The sequence below is a fragment of the Euprymna scolopes genome, chromosome 43, assembly GCF_053919585.1.
Source record: "Euprymna scolopes isolate OS-2025 chromosome 43, ASM5391958v1, whole genome shotgun sequence".
Lineage (NCBI taxonomy): Eukaryota > Metazoa > Mollusca > Cephalopoda > Sepiida > Sepiolidae > Euprymna > Euprymna scolopes.
The window spans coordinates 61,070,504-61,089,036 of record NC_136524.1 but is presented as its reverse complement, the minus strand read 5'-3'; the positions used below and the strand labels follow the sequence as shown (position 1 = coordinate 61,089,036).

The 18,533-nt window shown below is 34.1% G+C and overlaps 1 protein-coding gene across 1 annotated transcript; it reads right to left on the bottom strand.

Moving 5' to 3' along the window:
- Nucleotides 1–2,504: 2,504 nt before the first annotated feature.
- On the bottom strand, nt 2,505–10,262 carry LOC145268361 (uncharacterized). The gene is made up of 2 exons (XM_080123892.1): nt 9,968–10,262; nt 2,505–4,446 (listed from the first exon to the last, which is right to left on the bottom strand). The coding sequence occupies exons 1-2, from the start codon at nt 10,074–10,076 to the stop codon at nt 4,229–4,231; spliced, it is 327 nt and encodes a 108-aa protein (XP_079980018.1). The 5' UTR covers nt 10,077–10,262; the 3' UTR covers nt 2,505–4,228.
- Nucleotides 10,263–18,533: the final 8,271 nt, after the last annotated feature.

The following is an 18,533-nucleotide window of genomic DNA, read 5'->3' as shown; positions in this document are numbered from 1 at the left end:
AACCAAATATTCAGAGAGGAGTTTGGTAGAGTTTTTGCACACATTGACATGGTAACACACACACACACACACACGCTAAAACGTTTTATGCAATTATGCAGAATCTAGAAATTATGTATGAATAAAATTCACCATAATGAAATAAAACCAATCCTCTAAGAAACCATTAAAAAAAAATAAATAAAAAAAATAATTAAGGCTCATTTTTCAATGGAATATGCAAATTAGTTAACCTTCATCAAGTCGCTCGCATGTTCATAAGTGAACATGCAAAAGTATTTTAATTTTTAAATAGAAAAAGTAGGCTTTTAATATCAATGCCAGAGCAAGAAAAAAAAAAAAAAAAAAAAAACTTTATAGGTCTATAGATCATTTGAATTGCAATCATAAGACCACTTGGGACAATCAGCTGCCAATTTATGGACATAAAAGTTCACTGATAAAAGTATCTGGATAAACATTAATTTTTCAAGCAAGTTAAATAGTTTAATCTCTAAGTATGATTCTCTTTAAAAAAGCTAACTAGAATTTAAATTCTGGATGGTAAAACTCCAAAGCAGACACATATCCCATTTCGTTTCTTTTTCTCTTGGTTAAATATCTCCCCCACACCAATCTTGTTGTCTGCCAACTATGCAACAGTTCAAAAAAGGTGTATTTCCACAGAAAGAAGGATACAAGTGCATAAAGTCCATTTGGAGCACATTCTGTGGAAATATGTGTACAATAAGCACAAGAATACAGAGATGCGACAGGGGTTGGGGTTTTACAGATTAAACTAAAACAAAATTAAAAATTGTTTTTAAAAATATTTCTGGCTTCACATATTTTAATATCTTTGTTCTTGTTTGGTGTTGAAATAAAATATCTACAAACTTGTTTTATTTATTTAACTCCTTGCTTTGCCTTACTAGACAAATAGCAAGGTTTAGCTTAATTAGTGACTAAATATAATTTCTCTAACAGACAATCCATTATGGGACCAGTCACGCACTCCCTTTACGTTTCGGACTTAATAGGTTGGGGAGGGGTGCACGTGAAGATTAAAGTTGTTTTGGAGTGTGTCTATTTGAAGGGATGGGACAAAATACAATTTCTCTAAGAGACGGTCCATCAAGTATCCAATGCATTAAATGAATCCCTGTTTAAAAAATTACTAACTTTTCCAATTGTAGAATTCAAATTCTGGATGGTAAAACCCCAAAGCAGACACATTTCCCATGTGTCCTTCGATGTGTTAGGGGGTGAAGCTACAAAGTTTAGTTATATTTTAGTTTCACTTAGTTAAAAACTTAGATTTTTATTAGCCCAGTAAATGCAACAGTTCAATTTATTTTTGTAAAACATAAATTTCAATATTTTTGTACAAGGTATGGCACTTAAAGCTGGGAGTGGGGTATACTACCGGATGTCAGACATTCACCTGCTATCTCATACATTCCAGCCATGAAACATTTTAAGATTCTAACTGTATTAAGGAGGGGTTTGTAATATCTTAAATGTGGATACTATATTACCTCTATAAATTGTTTGTCAGAAATGAACATCCAAACAAAGGGTCACTTTTGTCTCTTATTTTCTTTCTCTTTGCAATATAAAAAAAAATTTTTTTTAGTAAAATTTCCTAATCGATCGATCACCTGTTTATAAAAAAAATAAAATAATTGAAGATTTTATCAACTTATAGTAAATTGGCTTAGTTTTAAAACAGAAATAAATCTTTAGTTGTCTCACTAAGAAAAAAAAAAAAAAAATCAGTTGTATTGGATGCAATGATCATTAATCAAACACTAAGAAAAAGTGTTTGAATGCTTGAGAGGCTCGTATTATCATCATCTGGTAAATGTTAAACTACTCCCCCATCCAAAAGTTATTTGTGAGAATGGCTTCATAAGGAATGAACATATACTATCCTGAAAAGAGGTAACACCCCCTCCCCCAAAAAATAAAATAAATAGGAGGTGGCTACGTCTGAAAGAATGGCATGGCAATAACAGTTGCTACACCACTCCCTATTACAAAGAGAGCATGCAATACTTTAAGATTCACCAACTCCTTAAGGAGGAGATAATTCCTTGGAGAACATTTATGGCAACAGATTTGATACTGCACTACTCACTCACATTAATAATTTCCAATTGAATCATTTCAATCATTTAAAAATTAAGACAAAATCTTTTATATTTCTTTGCATAAGATCAAAGTGTAGTATTCAGTACTTGAATAACAGGTGGATACAAGTGGCAAGCTTGTGTAGAAATAAGTTAAGTACGAGTCATGTGTTGCCTGCCTGAGTATGCCACATATGGTTTCTGATTTGGTTAGCCTTTTAGTCAAGTGAATGAAAAGTAGAAAACTTTTGCCCAATGCTTGTCATTTCTAAAAAAATATCGAAGCTGGCATTTTTTTTTTTCCTTTTCATAAGAGAAATAAAATGTATTTGTAAAAAAATAAAAAATGCATAAATAAAAAATTAATTAAAAATCATAAAATAAGAGACAGCATATTTTAACAAAATTTTATTTTTACTTAAAAAAAAAATAAATTAATCTGTACATCAGAATGCATATTTACTATAAACAAATCCACAAAAAAAAAAAAAAAAAAAATCATTTGCATAGTTAGAAAAACTAAAGCTATAAACACCGATATTTACAAGCTTTTCAATTCGACTAACAAAAAAAAAAAAAAAAAAAAAAAGCGTAAAAACTAAATCTTTGAAAGAAATGAAATCAACAAATCCAATAAAGTTAATATTGGCCAACAAACATTTGTGTGGTTGAAAAAAATGATGGTTATGGAATGGGAGGAGGTTAACATTTTATTGCATTAAAAAAATTAGGCACAATGGCAATGAATTAATATAAATGAAGGGATATTTTCGGTCACCCACTGTTTATTTTATTATGGTTTTAATGAGTTATAACAAACCTAATGATGAAAGATGACTATTTACAATTTTGTGAGGAGACAAAAAAAAAAAATTGTTAATGAAGGAGTTCTACTGAACTCTTTAAAAGAAGATCCATTTGAGAGCAACCACGTCTATCTCTAGGAGGGACACCTAAGCATGATCAAGGAACTAAAGATATTTAAAACCGACAATAAAATAAATAAAATAAAAAACAACTAACCTTCACAGTACTATTTAGCCATTTTGTGAAATTTTTGGCTTGGCATAAGATTTTAGAGGGGAAAAAGTGATGAACCTTAATTTTAATTAGAAACAGAATATTTCGAAATCAAACATTGACAAAACTATCAATTCAATTCCACTGGGATTGGAGAAGGTTGTGAAATGGCCAGCTTAAAAACATAACATGTCTACAATAAAGAACTCATTACTGGTTCATGTTCAATGAAATAGAGACAGACTGTCACTTGTCCTAAGATTAACAATAGACCGTTATGCTTGGTTGCCCTCATTTGGCTCTTTATCAGAAACAGCTAACTACCAACATTTACTCAATACTACTACAGGTACGGCGACTCCTTTAAGACCTTGAATGATGCGCAATCACCTTTTCATTAAAAAGTGAAGAGATTATTTACGTTCCCTCAGTTGTGTAAACAGAGGAAATTTGTTAATTCTTTGAATATTTTATGGACAATTTTGTTATTAGTTCTTCTGCCTCTTTTGGTGGCATTGGTTTCCCCTTGCAACCATCTTAACTCAACCGGTTTCTTTTTCCTAGTTGCATCAAACAGATGTACTATCATAAAAAAAAAAAGTCACCAAAATTGAATGAATTCATATTTAATGTTCCCATTTACTTGCCTCTCCATGAAAGCAGTGTTAGACACAAAGGCCAGTTTTTAATGTGGGGAAAATCCAGCTCCCCAAAAAGAGGCACTCTGGATAGGAACACAAAAATTGCCTCAATCTAGAAAGATTTCTCCAGGTCAGAAAAGGCAAAATGTAGTATCATAACAGATACTACACTTTGCTCCTAGTCAAAAGGCCAAAGAACATGAATACTTTAAATGTTACTTAAAAGTTACTCCTGATAAATGTTGGATGAAAGACAATTTACAAAATAAAATACCCCTCCCAGCCATTTTATTTATATACATAAATGTATTCATATTCTGTGTATGAATCCGTCTAATAATTTTTTGTTTTTGTTTTTTTAGTTTAAGTAGATGGGAGTTTCAGTTTGGTTTAAAAAAAACCCAAAAAAAAACAAAAACAAAAAAAAAAAAAACTGAAAAACAAAAAGGTAAAAGTTTAATTAACTTGTCCATTTTTCCAAGTAGCCTTCTCATATGGAATTAACTTTCCATTAAAGCTGAGCTGACACTGGCCTTTCAGAATTTGCGGCTGATTATCTTGTTCTTCATCTTGTATTTCAAGGTCAATGATTGGTGGTAGTGATTTGACCATATTGCAGTTTTTATCTAGATTATTCTTCGATGCACCACTGAAAAGCATCTTCCTGGTTCTTTCTGCAAAAACAAGAATATATCATAGCTAAGCATGAATTAAAAAAAAAAAAAAAAGAAAAAGTTTAACATTACATGTTAAAATAGGTTTTTCTATTCGATGAAGAGATCCTTTATTAGTTAAAAAATGTCACTATCAAGGCCCAAAAGTTACTCAACGATAAAGCTGAAATGAGTATCAGCTGGACTAGAAGACAACACCATGATTGACAATGATGGTGGTGATTGGCCAAAATTCCATTATTTAAGAGGGCAGTTCAATGATTTGTTTGAAAACGATCATGTTTAACGTGGGTGAGTAGGTAAGGTGATCTAAGTTTTTTTCCCCAGGGTGCACTATGAAATGTTATGTGATCAAACTATTGGCTTTCATGGTAGGGGGGGGGGCGCTTTAGGTAACCATTAATAAATAAATCCTCTCCAGAAAGAGGAAAGCCTCCCAGAACTGAACAGAACTATGCCTTATTTTAACCCCAGTGCAAAAGCCCCGAGTAAACCAGACTCGTGTTAGAAGTTCATAATGTATTTGCTAGAACATTATACTTTATCTCTTCTGCTACAGAAAGCATTACTAAAACTTTAGTCCTTTGTGTCAGAAATTTCTATGAACACATTTTCTGGTGCTTATGCACAGAGTGATCTGCACTGTTTTTTTTTAAATCGTATTTCCAAGTTTAATTAAAGTTTTTTTTATTATTATTCAATTGTAAGGTTGTTGATCAATTTTATCAGCGCTTGGCATTTTCCGGTTGTTTATATCAGTTACAAGATAAATTTCAAAATCATAAGTCGTCAAAATAGAACAGAACAGGTACAAAATACCCTCCCCATGTTAAGAATGGCTTTTAAATAACATTTCAGCACGGATCACTCTCTGCATGAGTACAGATTTTCTTTCCAAGAAAATCGCATCTGTGGAGTGCTTCCCTGCAGGCTACAACATGGTCGTCTTCAAATTCAATATCAAACAATGGCTGGAAACATTAACCAGTATCCACATAAACAATTAAAATTTATTCATTACTTATCGTTTTCCATTCTCTCATGTTTGTTATTAAACGGATACCAATCAGCACTTAATCTTCATAAGTTTTAACTCATTAAGGGGAAGGGGAGAAAAAAAAATCCTGAATTTAAAATATTTGGACCGTTTGATAAAATATTTGGTTAAATAGAAATATTTCCTTCAGTCATGGCTACTAAACATGAAATCAAAAATTTGAACTGGTGTCAAAAATAAGTCCATTAAATTTTTTTTTTGACATTTTGACGACTTATGATTTTGAAATTTATCTTGTAACTGATATAAACAACCGGAAAATGCCAAGCGCTGATAAAATTGATCAACAAAAACAAACGCGCTTCGCTTAGCCAATAAAAATCGAAGCAGACGACTTTTAATGAATTGGAAAAGTTTTTAATTATGGCATAAATTTAACTCTAAAAATGTCAGCAATTCCTTTTTTTATACAAAGGAACAATGAGTTTACAGAAGTCAATGGGAAGATATCTTAGTAATCGAAATTGGTAAACCGAATTAAGGGGACGACCCATCAAAATCTTTAAGATGACTTTCTTTAAAAAAAAAAAAAAAAAAATTTTTTCCTTATAATTTTGTTAAGATAAAAAATATTTCTATTTCTTTTTAAGACAAAAAAAAAAAAAAAAAAAAGAAAAAATTATGCATGAAATTTACGGCAAGTTGTTATATTGTTTCATTGTTTTTCCATTGTAATTAGTATCCGCTAAATGCTTTTGTTAGTTTCCTAGCATTTTAAAATTTGATCGACGCTCGGCATATTCCGGCTGTTTACGCCAGAATCCGGTACGTGAAGTTCAAAAGTACCGAACAGCAGGTACTTTGTTTTTAACCCTAAATTTTAGGTTTAGTTCGGCAAAAGTCGGTTTAGTTTAACTAAACGGTACTTTATGCACTAGTGTTACCGTGCTGAAATAATAATAATCAAGTACTCATTGGGCGTTGAGTTCCATGGCGACCAGCATGGGGAAAAAAAAAAAAAAAAAAAAAAAAAATAGGCGTCGCTCCCTTTCTGACGCAAGTAAGCGCACGTAACATTTATTTACTGACGTTGTCGTAGTAACCAAACGATTATTTGTCACATTATTTTGAAAAAGTTTTACTCTTTATGAATATTAAAAGAAAAGTTACTAACCATTTATTAATGTCTCACTTTTACGAACATGTTTTTTTAATAGCATTTGCGGATGGATAAAAAAAAAAAACGAAAAAAATAAAAAAAATAACTAAACCATTTACTGATAATTTGCCTGCTGAACTGGCATCTAAGCTTCGGCCTCTGTCCCATCGACGAAACGTTGCATCCCTCCTCTGCCTGTTCTACAAGTATTTTAATGGTGAATGCTCTGACGAACTGCAGACACTTGTGCCCCCACGACGTAGACACCCTCGACAGGCAGCTAAATCCCAACCCCACACTGTAGAGATCCCTAGATGTAAAAGATCTTTGTACTCCAGTAGTTTCTTCCCCAGAACCGCTAGACTCTGGAATTCCATTTCAGGTTCCTGCTTCCAACTGTACTGACATGCAGAAGTTCAAGTGTAACGTGAATCGACATCTTGCTGCCCAAATCCCAACAGTGCCCCAGTAGTTGCTGCCCCTGATAGTAGCCCACTACACCAGTGACAATGTGCCTTGTTTGGGGGTGAAAATCATTTTCACTGAAAATGTAATAAAAAAAATAAAATCTTGACTTTGATAACATTTGTTAATTTGTAAAAGTGAGAAATTATCAGTAAATGGTTTAGTTATCTTTCATTTTTTACCCATCCACAGATAAAAAAAAAAAAAAAAAAAAAAAAAAAAAAAAAAAAAAAGTCGATAAAAATCGTCATTTAAAAAGAAATTTAACAAATGTCTGTAAAAGTGAGACATTAATGTTTAGTAATTCTTTATGAATGTTAAAAGAAAAATGTTACTAAACATTTAACAATTTCTCACTTATACAAACATTTGATTTAAAAAATTTTAAATGACTTTTATCGACTTTTTTTTTTTTTTTTTTTTTTAATAGTATTTGCGGATGGGTATGTTGACAAAAAATATCAGTTAAATTTTGTAAATATTCCCCCCATCCAAAGGGTGTTTATTCAGAAATCCGTTGTTAACATGGAGAAATTGAGAGTGTTTATTCTGAAAACCGTTCTTAACATTTGGAGGTGGACCTAATGTGTAAAAAAAAAAAAAAAAAAAAAAAAAAAAACTCACTTACTGATAATTTCTCACTTTTACAATTTTTAATTTACATGCGGATGAACAAATTGTTGAATAGTGCGAAAACAAAACGTTTTTGTAAACTTCGGGTTTGCAAAATTTAACTGATATTTGTTGTCAGCATACACATCTGCAACTACTATTTCAAAAAAAAAAAAAAAAAAAAAAATATCGATAACAGTCATTTAAAAAGAAATTTAAATATTTGCAAAAACGAGAAATTAAATTTTTAGCAACTTTTTCTTTTAATATTCATAAAGAGTAAAACTTTTCAAAACAAATAAATGTTTGTAAAAGTGACAAATAATCGTTTAGGTACAACGGCAACATCAGTAAATAAAAAAAATGTCACGTGCGCATGCGTCAGGCTTGACTAGGAGGGGGGGGACTAAGGGAGCGACTATTATTTTTTCTGCTGGTCACCATGTAACTCAACGCCCAAGGAGTACCCAAGTTTTGGGTTTGTATTACTGTACACAGATTCGAAAAAGTTGTCAAAAAACAAATATAACAAATAAACGTTATCAAAGGCAAGATAAGTTACTTTTCTACCAAACTGGATATATTTTTCGTGTTTTTATTCAATGTAACGTGTTTATTCAGCTCGAAAACTAGTGTTTACCGATGTATTAGAAAATTCAAGATGGCGTCTGATTCTCTCTTTAACACGGTAAGTTTGGGAAAAGGTGTTATAAATAAAAAAACTGGATAAAATACTGCTAAAAATTCGCTCACTATATGTTACCGTGACATAGGTTGACATATAGTCGGCGGGTTTTTAATAGTATTTTCCATAGTTTTTTATTTATAACACCTTTTTCCAAACTTACTGTGTTAAAGAGAGAATCAGACGCCATCTTGAATTTTCCAATACATCGGTAAACACTATAGTTTTCGAGCTGAATAAACACGTTACATTGAATAAAAACACGAAAAATATATCCAGTTTGGCAGAAAAGTAACTTATCTTGCCTTTGATAACATTTGTTATATATTTGTTTTTTGATAACTTTTTCGAATCTATGTGTTGTGTACAGTAATACAAACCCAAGTTGTCAAACAAATATAAAGCAAATAAATGTTATCAAAGGCAACTGGATATGTCTTCAGTGTTTTTATTTAATGTAAAATGTTTATTCAGCTCGAAAAACATACTGTGTTTACAGATGTATTGGAAAATTCAAAATGGCGCCCGACTCTTTAACACAGTAAGTTAGGGAAAAGATGCTATAAATATAAAACTAGACAAAATACTGTTAGAAACTAACAATATATATTACCGTGACATAGGTTGACATATATTCGGTGGTTTTTTTAATAGCATTTTGTCTAGTTTATTATTCATAACACCTTTTCCCGAACTTACCGTGTTAAAGAGAGAGTCGGCCGCCATTTTGAATTTTCCAATACATCGCTAAACACTGTATGGTTTTCGAGCTGAATAAACATGTTAAATTGAATAAAAACACGAAAATTATATCCAGTTTGGTAGAAAAGTAACTTATCTTGCCTTTGATAACATTTATTCGTTATATATTTGTTTTTTGATAACTTTTTCGAATCTATGTGTACAGTAATACAAACCCTAAATTTCCATTACTAACGATTACTTTGTCCAAATGTCTACTGTACATGCTTTAACCCTTATCTTCTAGTGGCCTCAAGGCCTTGATAAGTGGTGATGCATGCCTATGTAAAAAAAAAAAAAAAAAAAAAAAAAATCGTAAAACTTGAAAATACTATTTTAAAAAATAGCATGGTAGCACAAGTGCATAAACAGCTAAACTCAAAAGTACAAAATTGTCCCAATCCACCTCATTTTGTGTCTAATGTACGCCTGGAGGCAAGTAGATACGGAGAAACAAGAATAAAGCTGGGGGGGGGGTCGCTGATTATTTGATTTGAAAATGTATGAAAACAAAAACTAATGTTAAAAAGAATAAATACATAAAACACCGCTGCTAGACAATATTTCAAGACACCTTATATATATATATATATATATATATATATATATAACAAGGTCAATTCACTTTATATATTAATATATTACGACTATGCTTCGTAAATAAAGAAAAAGGCTTTTATGCAATAAGTTATTGGGAAACGTCTATATTAGCGTTGCAAAAACAGACGTGCAGGCATTTCTTTATGAAGTTCGCCAAAACAATGTTAATAGTTAAAAAATTTACAAAAAAAAAAAAAAAAAAAAAAAACCCAAAAAGTACGTTCTTTTCAGATGAGAAAGCAAAATAAAATACTTTATTTACCGTAAATTTCTTCCATGTGATGTGCCAATTCTTTTTCTATCATTTTCGAGGTAATCAACAATTTCCGTTCGCGTGGATAATCAACAAATGGACAATCGCGTTTAGCCATGTTGTCTTGCTTTCTTTGTTGTTCCCCCAAAAAAATAAAAAGCTGGGTGGAGACTAATTTTGCAAGGTGAAGATGAAATTCAGAAAAAAAAAAAAATGAACAGTGTTTTAACTTTCAATTGTCATCGGCATTGTTATAATATGAAAGATATTCTTTTAAATAGGACGAAACAACCGGATGTAAACTACGTAATGAGGAATTATGGGATTAAAATATTACGACACGCGTATTTTTCCCGCCATAAAATTGATCAATAACAAAACGTCATCTATTACTTTTTAGCAACGGCCGATACCCCCCCACACACACACACACATAAATATACTATTAAATGAAAGATGAGGAGTAAAAGTTATATATAATTTTATTATATTATCAGAACATTAAGAAAAAGTAAGGAGAAATTAAGAAAACGTTTCTCCTTAACTTTTCCTTATTGCTCTGATGATATAATAAAATTATATATAACTTTAATTCCTCATCTTTCATTTAATATTATTGTTTGCTCCTCTTAATAGTGTTGAGCTTTTCTTATCTTGAGAAGTTTTGCTTTGTTAAAGATTTACTATTTGATAATTGTAAAGTTCAACTTACAGTTTTAATTTTCTTTCTTATATATATATATATATATATATATATATATATATATATATATATATATATATATATATATATATGTGTGTGTATATATGTATATATATATATATATGTGTGTGTATATATGTATATATATATATATATATGTGTGTGTATATATGTATATATATATATATATATATGTATATATATGTATATATATATATATATATATATATATATATATATAGTAATTTATAAAATATATATGGCGATTAAGCTACACTATTCAGTGTAGCTTAATCGCCATATATATTTTATAAATTACTAACTAGCTCTACCTACGTATTGAGCACTTTTGAAGTAAATACTTAAAGTTTACACATAAATCTATACTTTCGTATATTAATTTTATGTGAGTAAATGAAGTAGTTTTTCTTTTATGAAGTAGTTTTTCTTTTATCAGAAGTCCTGTAGCAGGAGGATTTGCAGAAAAAGGATATGAATGTTTTTTTTAGATCCAGCTTGGTAAAATCCATGTTATGCGTTCTTTACATCCGTTTGGTAATAAGGTCCAAGTTATATATTGGGTAATCCGCATAGCTGTGTAGATATCGGAATAGGGCAAGTACTTGTATAAATTTGTCGGTGGATCCAGCGATAATAATTCAAAGTCTGGTGGAATCCTTTTCATTAGACGTCTTATTTAGATGGGATAACTTATAGAATGTTACTGCCAGTAATAGTTTGTAAACTTTACAATCTCACGTTTCCACAACAACTGATTGTTAAATAAAAACTATTCTGAAGTATATATATATATATATATATATATATATATATATATATATATATATATATATAAATGTTGTTTGTTTTGGTTTTAGCGATATGTTTGTAATGAATTCAATTATTTATGAAAGCGCATTTTTACCTAAATGCGAGCTGGGAATAATTTTCCCTTTAACCAATTTGGTACCCCCACATGGGGAGCGGCATGTATATTATTTTATTTTATTTTATTTTATTTAATTACATTTTAAAAATAATATATATATATATATATATATATATATATATATATATATAATTATTTTTAATATCTACTGACACAAGTGTTTCATCCTTTCAGGAATTATCAGTGCAGGTTGAAAGATTTGAACCGGCACTGCCCTAGCCTTCTCTGCCTTATCCAATACATGGTATATATGTTCAGAGATTACAGTTAGGATATCTTCAGTAGAACAAACGACTTTTCTTCTTTTTTTTTGACACGGTGGTCACCACTTATCAAGGCCCGGAAACTACTCAGGGATAAGGGTTATTGCAAGTACAGTACGTTAGTGTGGAGATTTAATGAAGTGTTTACTTAAGGGGGCGGTTCATTAGGAATTTTTCAGGTGGGAAGCAGGCAGACAGAACAGAGTTCCACAGGCGTGCAGTTCTAAGAAAGAAGCTTTGTTCATGGAATCTACGTTTTGATTTAGGCACAGATAAAGAGTGGGGGAAATTTTTCACAGTGGATTCAGCTAGACGGGTGTTTTACGTGAAAGATTGGCGAGGGGGGACCAGAGATTGGAGTTCAGATGAGCACCTGCCATGGAAATAATGATAAAACAAGGATAGGCTTGTAACGTCTCTTCTGTGGGAGAGAGGTTGCAGGGAAGAGAAAAGGGCATCCCCCACTAAGCCATGAAGTCTATTTTGTACTCTGTCAAGGCAGGATAGGCTGTTTTTAGCAGCTCCTGCCCAGATATGGCAGCAGTATTCCATCCTTGGACGTACTTGGCTTTTATATAGATAGAGAATTGCATCAGTAGTGAGATATCTTCTGGAGTGGTAGAAGGATCCCACCATCTTTCCAGCGACCTTGGCAACAGACTTGATGTACGTGTTCCATTTCAGATCAGGAGCAAAGGACAACCCCAGAAGCTTGTCAAAACATGGGGCTTCTCCTAGACGAGATGCCAGATGGGGATCAGAGCGTTGATGATGTAAAGATAAAAGTTTGTTTTTAGATGCATTAAAGGTAACCAGCTACGTCTTCCCCACTGAACCACGTGCTCGAGATCAGAGGAGAGAGAATCAGAGAGAACTTTGTCATTTACAGCCGTTGATGTGTTGCCGTAGATGGTCGTGTCATCAGCATAGATGTCAACGAATGATTTAAGTATGTGTTTAGGGAGATCATTAATGTAGATCAGGAAGAGAGTTGGGCCCAGGATTGACCCTTGAGGGACTCCAGCATTAATACTAAAGGCCTCTGATTTTTGTCCATCGACCACTACTCTTATGAGCCTATCGGAGAGAAATGATTTAATGATTGAGAAAACATTTCCAGCTATACCGTAGCTGGAAATCTTGTGAAGTAGGCCCTTATGCCATACCTTGTCGAAGGCCTTTGATATGTCAAGAGCAATTGTCCTAGAAAGGAAGCCTTTGTCAAGAGATTCACTAATCCTGTGAGATATAAATCATTAGCACATCTGCGGTAGATCTTGCAGAACGGAAACCATATTGTGTGTCACTAAGAAGGTTATTTCTGCTGAGGTGGTTGACTATTTCTCTATTTAATATGAATTCCAGCAACTTACTCATAACACACAGGAGACTTATTGGTCTGTACTGAGAGGGAGATGACTTATCACCTGAATTCTTAAATACAGGGCCTACTGATGAGGTTTTCCAGGGAGTCGGAAAGCACTTCTCCTTAAGGCAATGCTTAAACAGTTTCGTAAGTATGGGAGCAAGTTCTGGTTGAAGCTTTTTTAACACTATAATTGCGATGCCATCAGGGCCAGTTGCTTTACTGGAATCAAGGTTCTCGATTAGCTTGGCGACCTCATGCACAGATATTTGTATGACTAAATCCATACTGTTGGTTGGACAGAAGTTTAGCAGCTGTAAGGTGGTGGACTAGAGCTTGATTAATTAAGGACTCAAATATTTTGGTGAAACGAGGGAGGAGGCTAATGGGGTGATAATTTAATGGATCCGTTTTTTTCACCACAATTCTTGTAAACTGGTACAGATTTCTAGCAGTCAGGAAACTATGATTTGTTAAGGCATTTGTTGTAAAGTTTGGAGAAAACTGGAGAACCTCAGCAGAGCATTTTTTTTAATAGTACAGCCAGGATGAGATCAGGTCCACATGCTTTGGAGGTGTCTAGGTTTTTTATGATATCATGTACTTGAGAAGGGGTGATTTTCAGATCATCTAGTGAGGTTTCTATCCACAAAGGAAAATCTGGGAGGGAGTGGTTTTCTGGGTCCAAAGTAGAGTTGATGGGCAAGTAGGTTAGATTTCTCAGTTGTCGTGCAAACAAATATTATTGGATAGAGGAGGAATTGTTGATTATCCATTATTTACTACACTGTTATAAATTTTCCAGAAATCACAAATTCCTAATTTCTTCCCTTCAATGTATTTTCAGGTGGTTTTGATATATTCTCTCTTAGCTGTGGCTATTTCTTTCTTATAATTACTTCTAGCTTCTATAAACTTTTGTCTATTTGTACTGGATTTATGTCTGATAAATCTGCAGTATGCATGCTGCATTTGAGCAATGGCAGTTGCGCAAGTTGAAGTAAACTATTAAAGTGAATAGGATTTGCTATAGAACTTACATGTGGAAACATGTGCTTCAATTGCTGCTGTGAACCATTTAGTGGTCTCGTTTGCACACTGTTCTGCAGGAAAAGAAAAGATATTTCTCCATTGAGCATCTCAGATGTGATCCAGTAAGCCTTATTGTAGTACCTTGTCGTTTTGAGCAATGGCTCTTCTACTTAGGGTTGGGAGTTTAAGGTGATTTCCATCTATAACAACATGATCAGCATTCCTGAGAGGGTGTTGCAGCAGATCGAGAGGCGGTATGGAGGGTACCAATCAACCATACAACTACAAGGTAAACATAAAGACAAAAAGATGATAGTAGAAGAATGACAGACACTGACAGTTTTTTAAAGATGATGGATGTCATGTTTTATTCACTGTGAAAACGAAAGTGATAAATTTGCAGGGACTGGAAATCATAATCAGTCTGAGTGAGACAGGATCAGTAATCGGTAGTTGAATGAGCTGATAGTCAAATATTAGTGGACACTGGAGCAGGTAGCTGGACGTCAGTGGGCACTAGAACAGATCTGGGCATCAGTGGGCACTGGAGCAAGTAGCTGGACATCAGTGGTGTAGCAGAAAAAAATGGAACTTTTTTCTTCCTCGAATCAATGCCTCTCCTCTGTGATATTTGGCCACATACTGACCAATCAGGGGTACGGCGCATTGATCCTTCCTACCCCCTAAGGAAATTGGCCAGCATCCGGTTTGAAGAAGAACAACTCGTCCTTACTGAGAGAGACACCAAACAGAACGGACCTCCTTTTTCTTCAGTCTCTCCACCTTGGTAATTTCTAACGGTATCGACAATTCCGTGGGGAATAACTACCTTGATAGCACCAGGTAGCCGAAGTCCAGCTTTTGACAAGGAACATATCACATTCTTAGAACGTTAGTGAGCACTAGAACAGATCTGGGCATCAGTGGGCACTTAAGCATGTAGCTGGACATCAGTGGACACTGGAACAGATCTGGGCATCAGTGGGCACTTAAGCATGTAGCTGGACATCAGTGGACACTGGAACAGATCTGGGCATCAGTGGGCACTTAAGCATGTAGCTGGACATCAGTGGACACTGGAACAGATCTGGGCATCAGTGGGCACTTAAGCATGTAGCTGGACATCAGTGGACACTGGAACAGATCTGGATGTAAGTGGGCACTTAAGCATGTAGCTGGACATCAGTGGACACTGGAACAGATCTGGGTGTCAGTGGGCACTTAAGCATGTAGCTGGACATCAGTGGACACTGGAACAGATCTGGGCATCAGTGGGCACTTAAGCATGTAGCTGGACATCAGTGGACACTGGAACAGATCTGGATGTCAGTGGGCACTTAAGCATGTAGCTGGACATCAGTGGACACTGGAACAGATCTGGGCATCAGTGGGCACTTAAGCATGTAGCTGGACATCAGTTGACACTGGAACAGATCTGGGCATCAGTGGGCACTTAAGCATGTAGCTGGGCATCAGTGGACACTGGAACAGATCCGGGCATCAGTGGGCACTTAAGCATGTAGCTGGACATCAGTGGACACTGGAACAGATCTGGGCATCAGTGGGCACTTAAGCATGTAGCTGGACATCAGTGGACACTGGAACAGATCTGGGCATCAGTGGGCACTTAAGCATGTAGCTGGACATCAGTGGACACTGGAACAGATCTGGGTGTCAGTGGGCACTTAAGCATGTTGCTGGACATCAGTGGACACTGGAACAGATCTGGGCATCAGTGGGCACTTAAGCATGTAGCTGGACATCAGTGGACACTGGAACAGATCTGGATGTCAGTGGGCACTTAAGCATGTAGCTGGACATCAGTGGACACTGGAACAGATCTGGGCATCAGTGGGCACTTACGCATGTAGCTGGACATCAGTGGACACTGGAACAGATCTGGGCATCAGTGGGCACTTAAGCATGTAGCTGGGCATCAGTGGACACTGGAACAGATCTGGGCATCAGTGGGCACTTAAGCATGTAGCTGGACATCAGTGGACACTGGAACAGATCTGGGCATCAGTGGGCACTTAAGCATGTAGCTGGACATCAGTGGACACTGGAACAGATCTGGGCATCAGTGGGCACTTAAGCATGTAGCTGGACATCAGTGGACACTGGAACAGATCTGGGCATCAGTGGGCACTTAAGCATGTAGCTGGACATCAGTGGACACTGGAACAGATCTGGGCATCAGTGGGCACTTAAGCATGTAGCTGGACATCAGTTGACACTGGAACAGATCTGGGCATCAGTGGGCACTTAAGCATGTAGCTGGACATCAGTGGACACTGGAACAGATCTGGGCATCAGTGGGCACTTAAGCATGTAGCTGGACATCAGTGGACACTGGAACATATCTGGGCATCAGTGGGCACTTAAGCATGTAGCTGGACATCAGTGGACACTGGAACAGATCTGGGCATCAGTGGGCACTTAAGCATGTAGCTGGACATCAGTGGACACTGGAACAGATATGGGCATCAGTGGGCACTTAAGCATGTAGCTGGACATCAGTGGACACTGGAACAGATCTGGGCATCAGTGTGCACTTAAGCAGGTAGCTGGGCACTGGAACAGATATGGATGTCAGTGGGCACTGGAGCAGGTAGCTGGACGTCAGTGGACACTGGAACAGATTTGGATGTCAGTGGGCACTGAAGCAGATTTGGACGTCAGTGGGCACTGGAACAGATTTGGATGTCAGTGGGCACTGGAACAGATTTGGACGTCAGTGGGTACTGGAACAGATTTGGATGTCAGTGGGCACTGAAGCAGGTAGCTGGACGTCAGTGGGCACTAGAACAGATCTGGGCGTCAGTGGGCACTAGAATTGAATGTCAGTGGGCACTGATTTTCCCTTGACTTTATTGACATGTAATTTATGTTTTTTTTTCATAAGTAAGAAATATTCATCTTACTTGTTCTACATATACTTACTCAGGATCTCTAAGCGAACATGATATCTAAAAATGTCTGCACATTCTAGAAGCAAACATCATCAACTCAATAGAAATGAAAGAGAAATTTGAAAAGAATATCAGAATAAAAGAAGAAAACAAGTATACCATCGATGTTCTGAATTTTTTAGATAAGCACAGATTGTTTATATTACTTGTATTGATCGGACTATTGTTCTCATCTTGAGTGTTATTTGTGGAACGTTTTGGTCAGTTTGTCCTTCAACTGCCTTCATGCATGTTGGCTGTTGTTTGGAAAAGAGAAGAAAAAGTTACTAGCTTCATAGATATTTTCGTATTTCTCTATTTTATGGTTTTTCACAAATTCGAAATTAAAACCATAAAATAGAGAATAACTCACAGAATACGAAAGGTGATTTTAAAGCAGTGAGCAATACTGAAAACAGATTAATAAGAAAATAAAAAGATGAGGAAAGAAAAGTGTGAAGAGAAACAACTATATAAGGATTATAATAAACGAGACTCACAAAAACACTTGGACGTGGCTATGAAAAGGATATCTAAACAGAAAAACAGAATCACTAAACAATGCGATTAGAGCTAATAATATCAAAACTAATAACTTATTTATCTATTATAATTAAGTAAATACACAAACAATAAATATATGGGCTTGTTATATATATATATATATATATATATATATATATATATATATATATATATATATATATAACAAACCCATATATTTATTGTTTGTGTATTTACTTAATTATAATAGATAAATAAGTTATTAGTTTTGATATATATATATATATATATATATATATATATATATATATATATATATATATATATATATATATATATGCCAAGAAAACAAGAAGGAAAGAAAACTGTATTTTCCCGATGAAGATTCTGTTATGGATTGAAATATCAAATTTAATTTTAATAAATAAATGTATTTATTTATTGAAATAAGTTTGGCTTTTAAACCATTAAATTTTGAATTTTGTTGTATATATATATATATATATATATATATATATATATATATATATATATATATATATAATTTAAAGGAGATTAGAATAATAGTCTAAAGAGCTAAGTGTATTTCAATGTAATAGTGAAATTACTAGTTTAATTAAAATACAGGAAATGCTCGTTGTAATTTAGATATATAATAAGCTCGATAGTTAAATGTCCTAGAGCTAATTCAATATTAAGTAATGTGATTTATAATTTAAAAATTAAAAAAAATTTTTTTAAATTTAAAAATCAAATTTTAATTAAATTAAAAATCAGTTTCATAAGAAGGAACAACAACAAAGTCAA

Excerpts from the sequence above, each read along its gene's own strand:
- LOC145268361 (XM_080123892.1), bottom strand. The coding sequence starts at position 10,076 with ATGGCTAAACGCGATTGTCCATTTGTTGATTATCCACGCGAACGGAAA. Across the intron at positions 4,447-9,967 it reads TCACATGGAAGAAATTTACG|AAAGAACCAGGAAGATGCTT; the intron begins GTAAATAAAGTA and ends TTGTTTTTGCAG.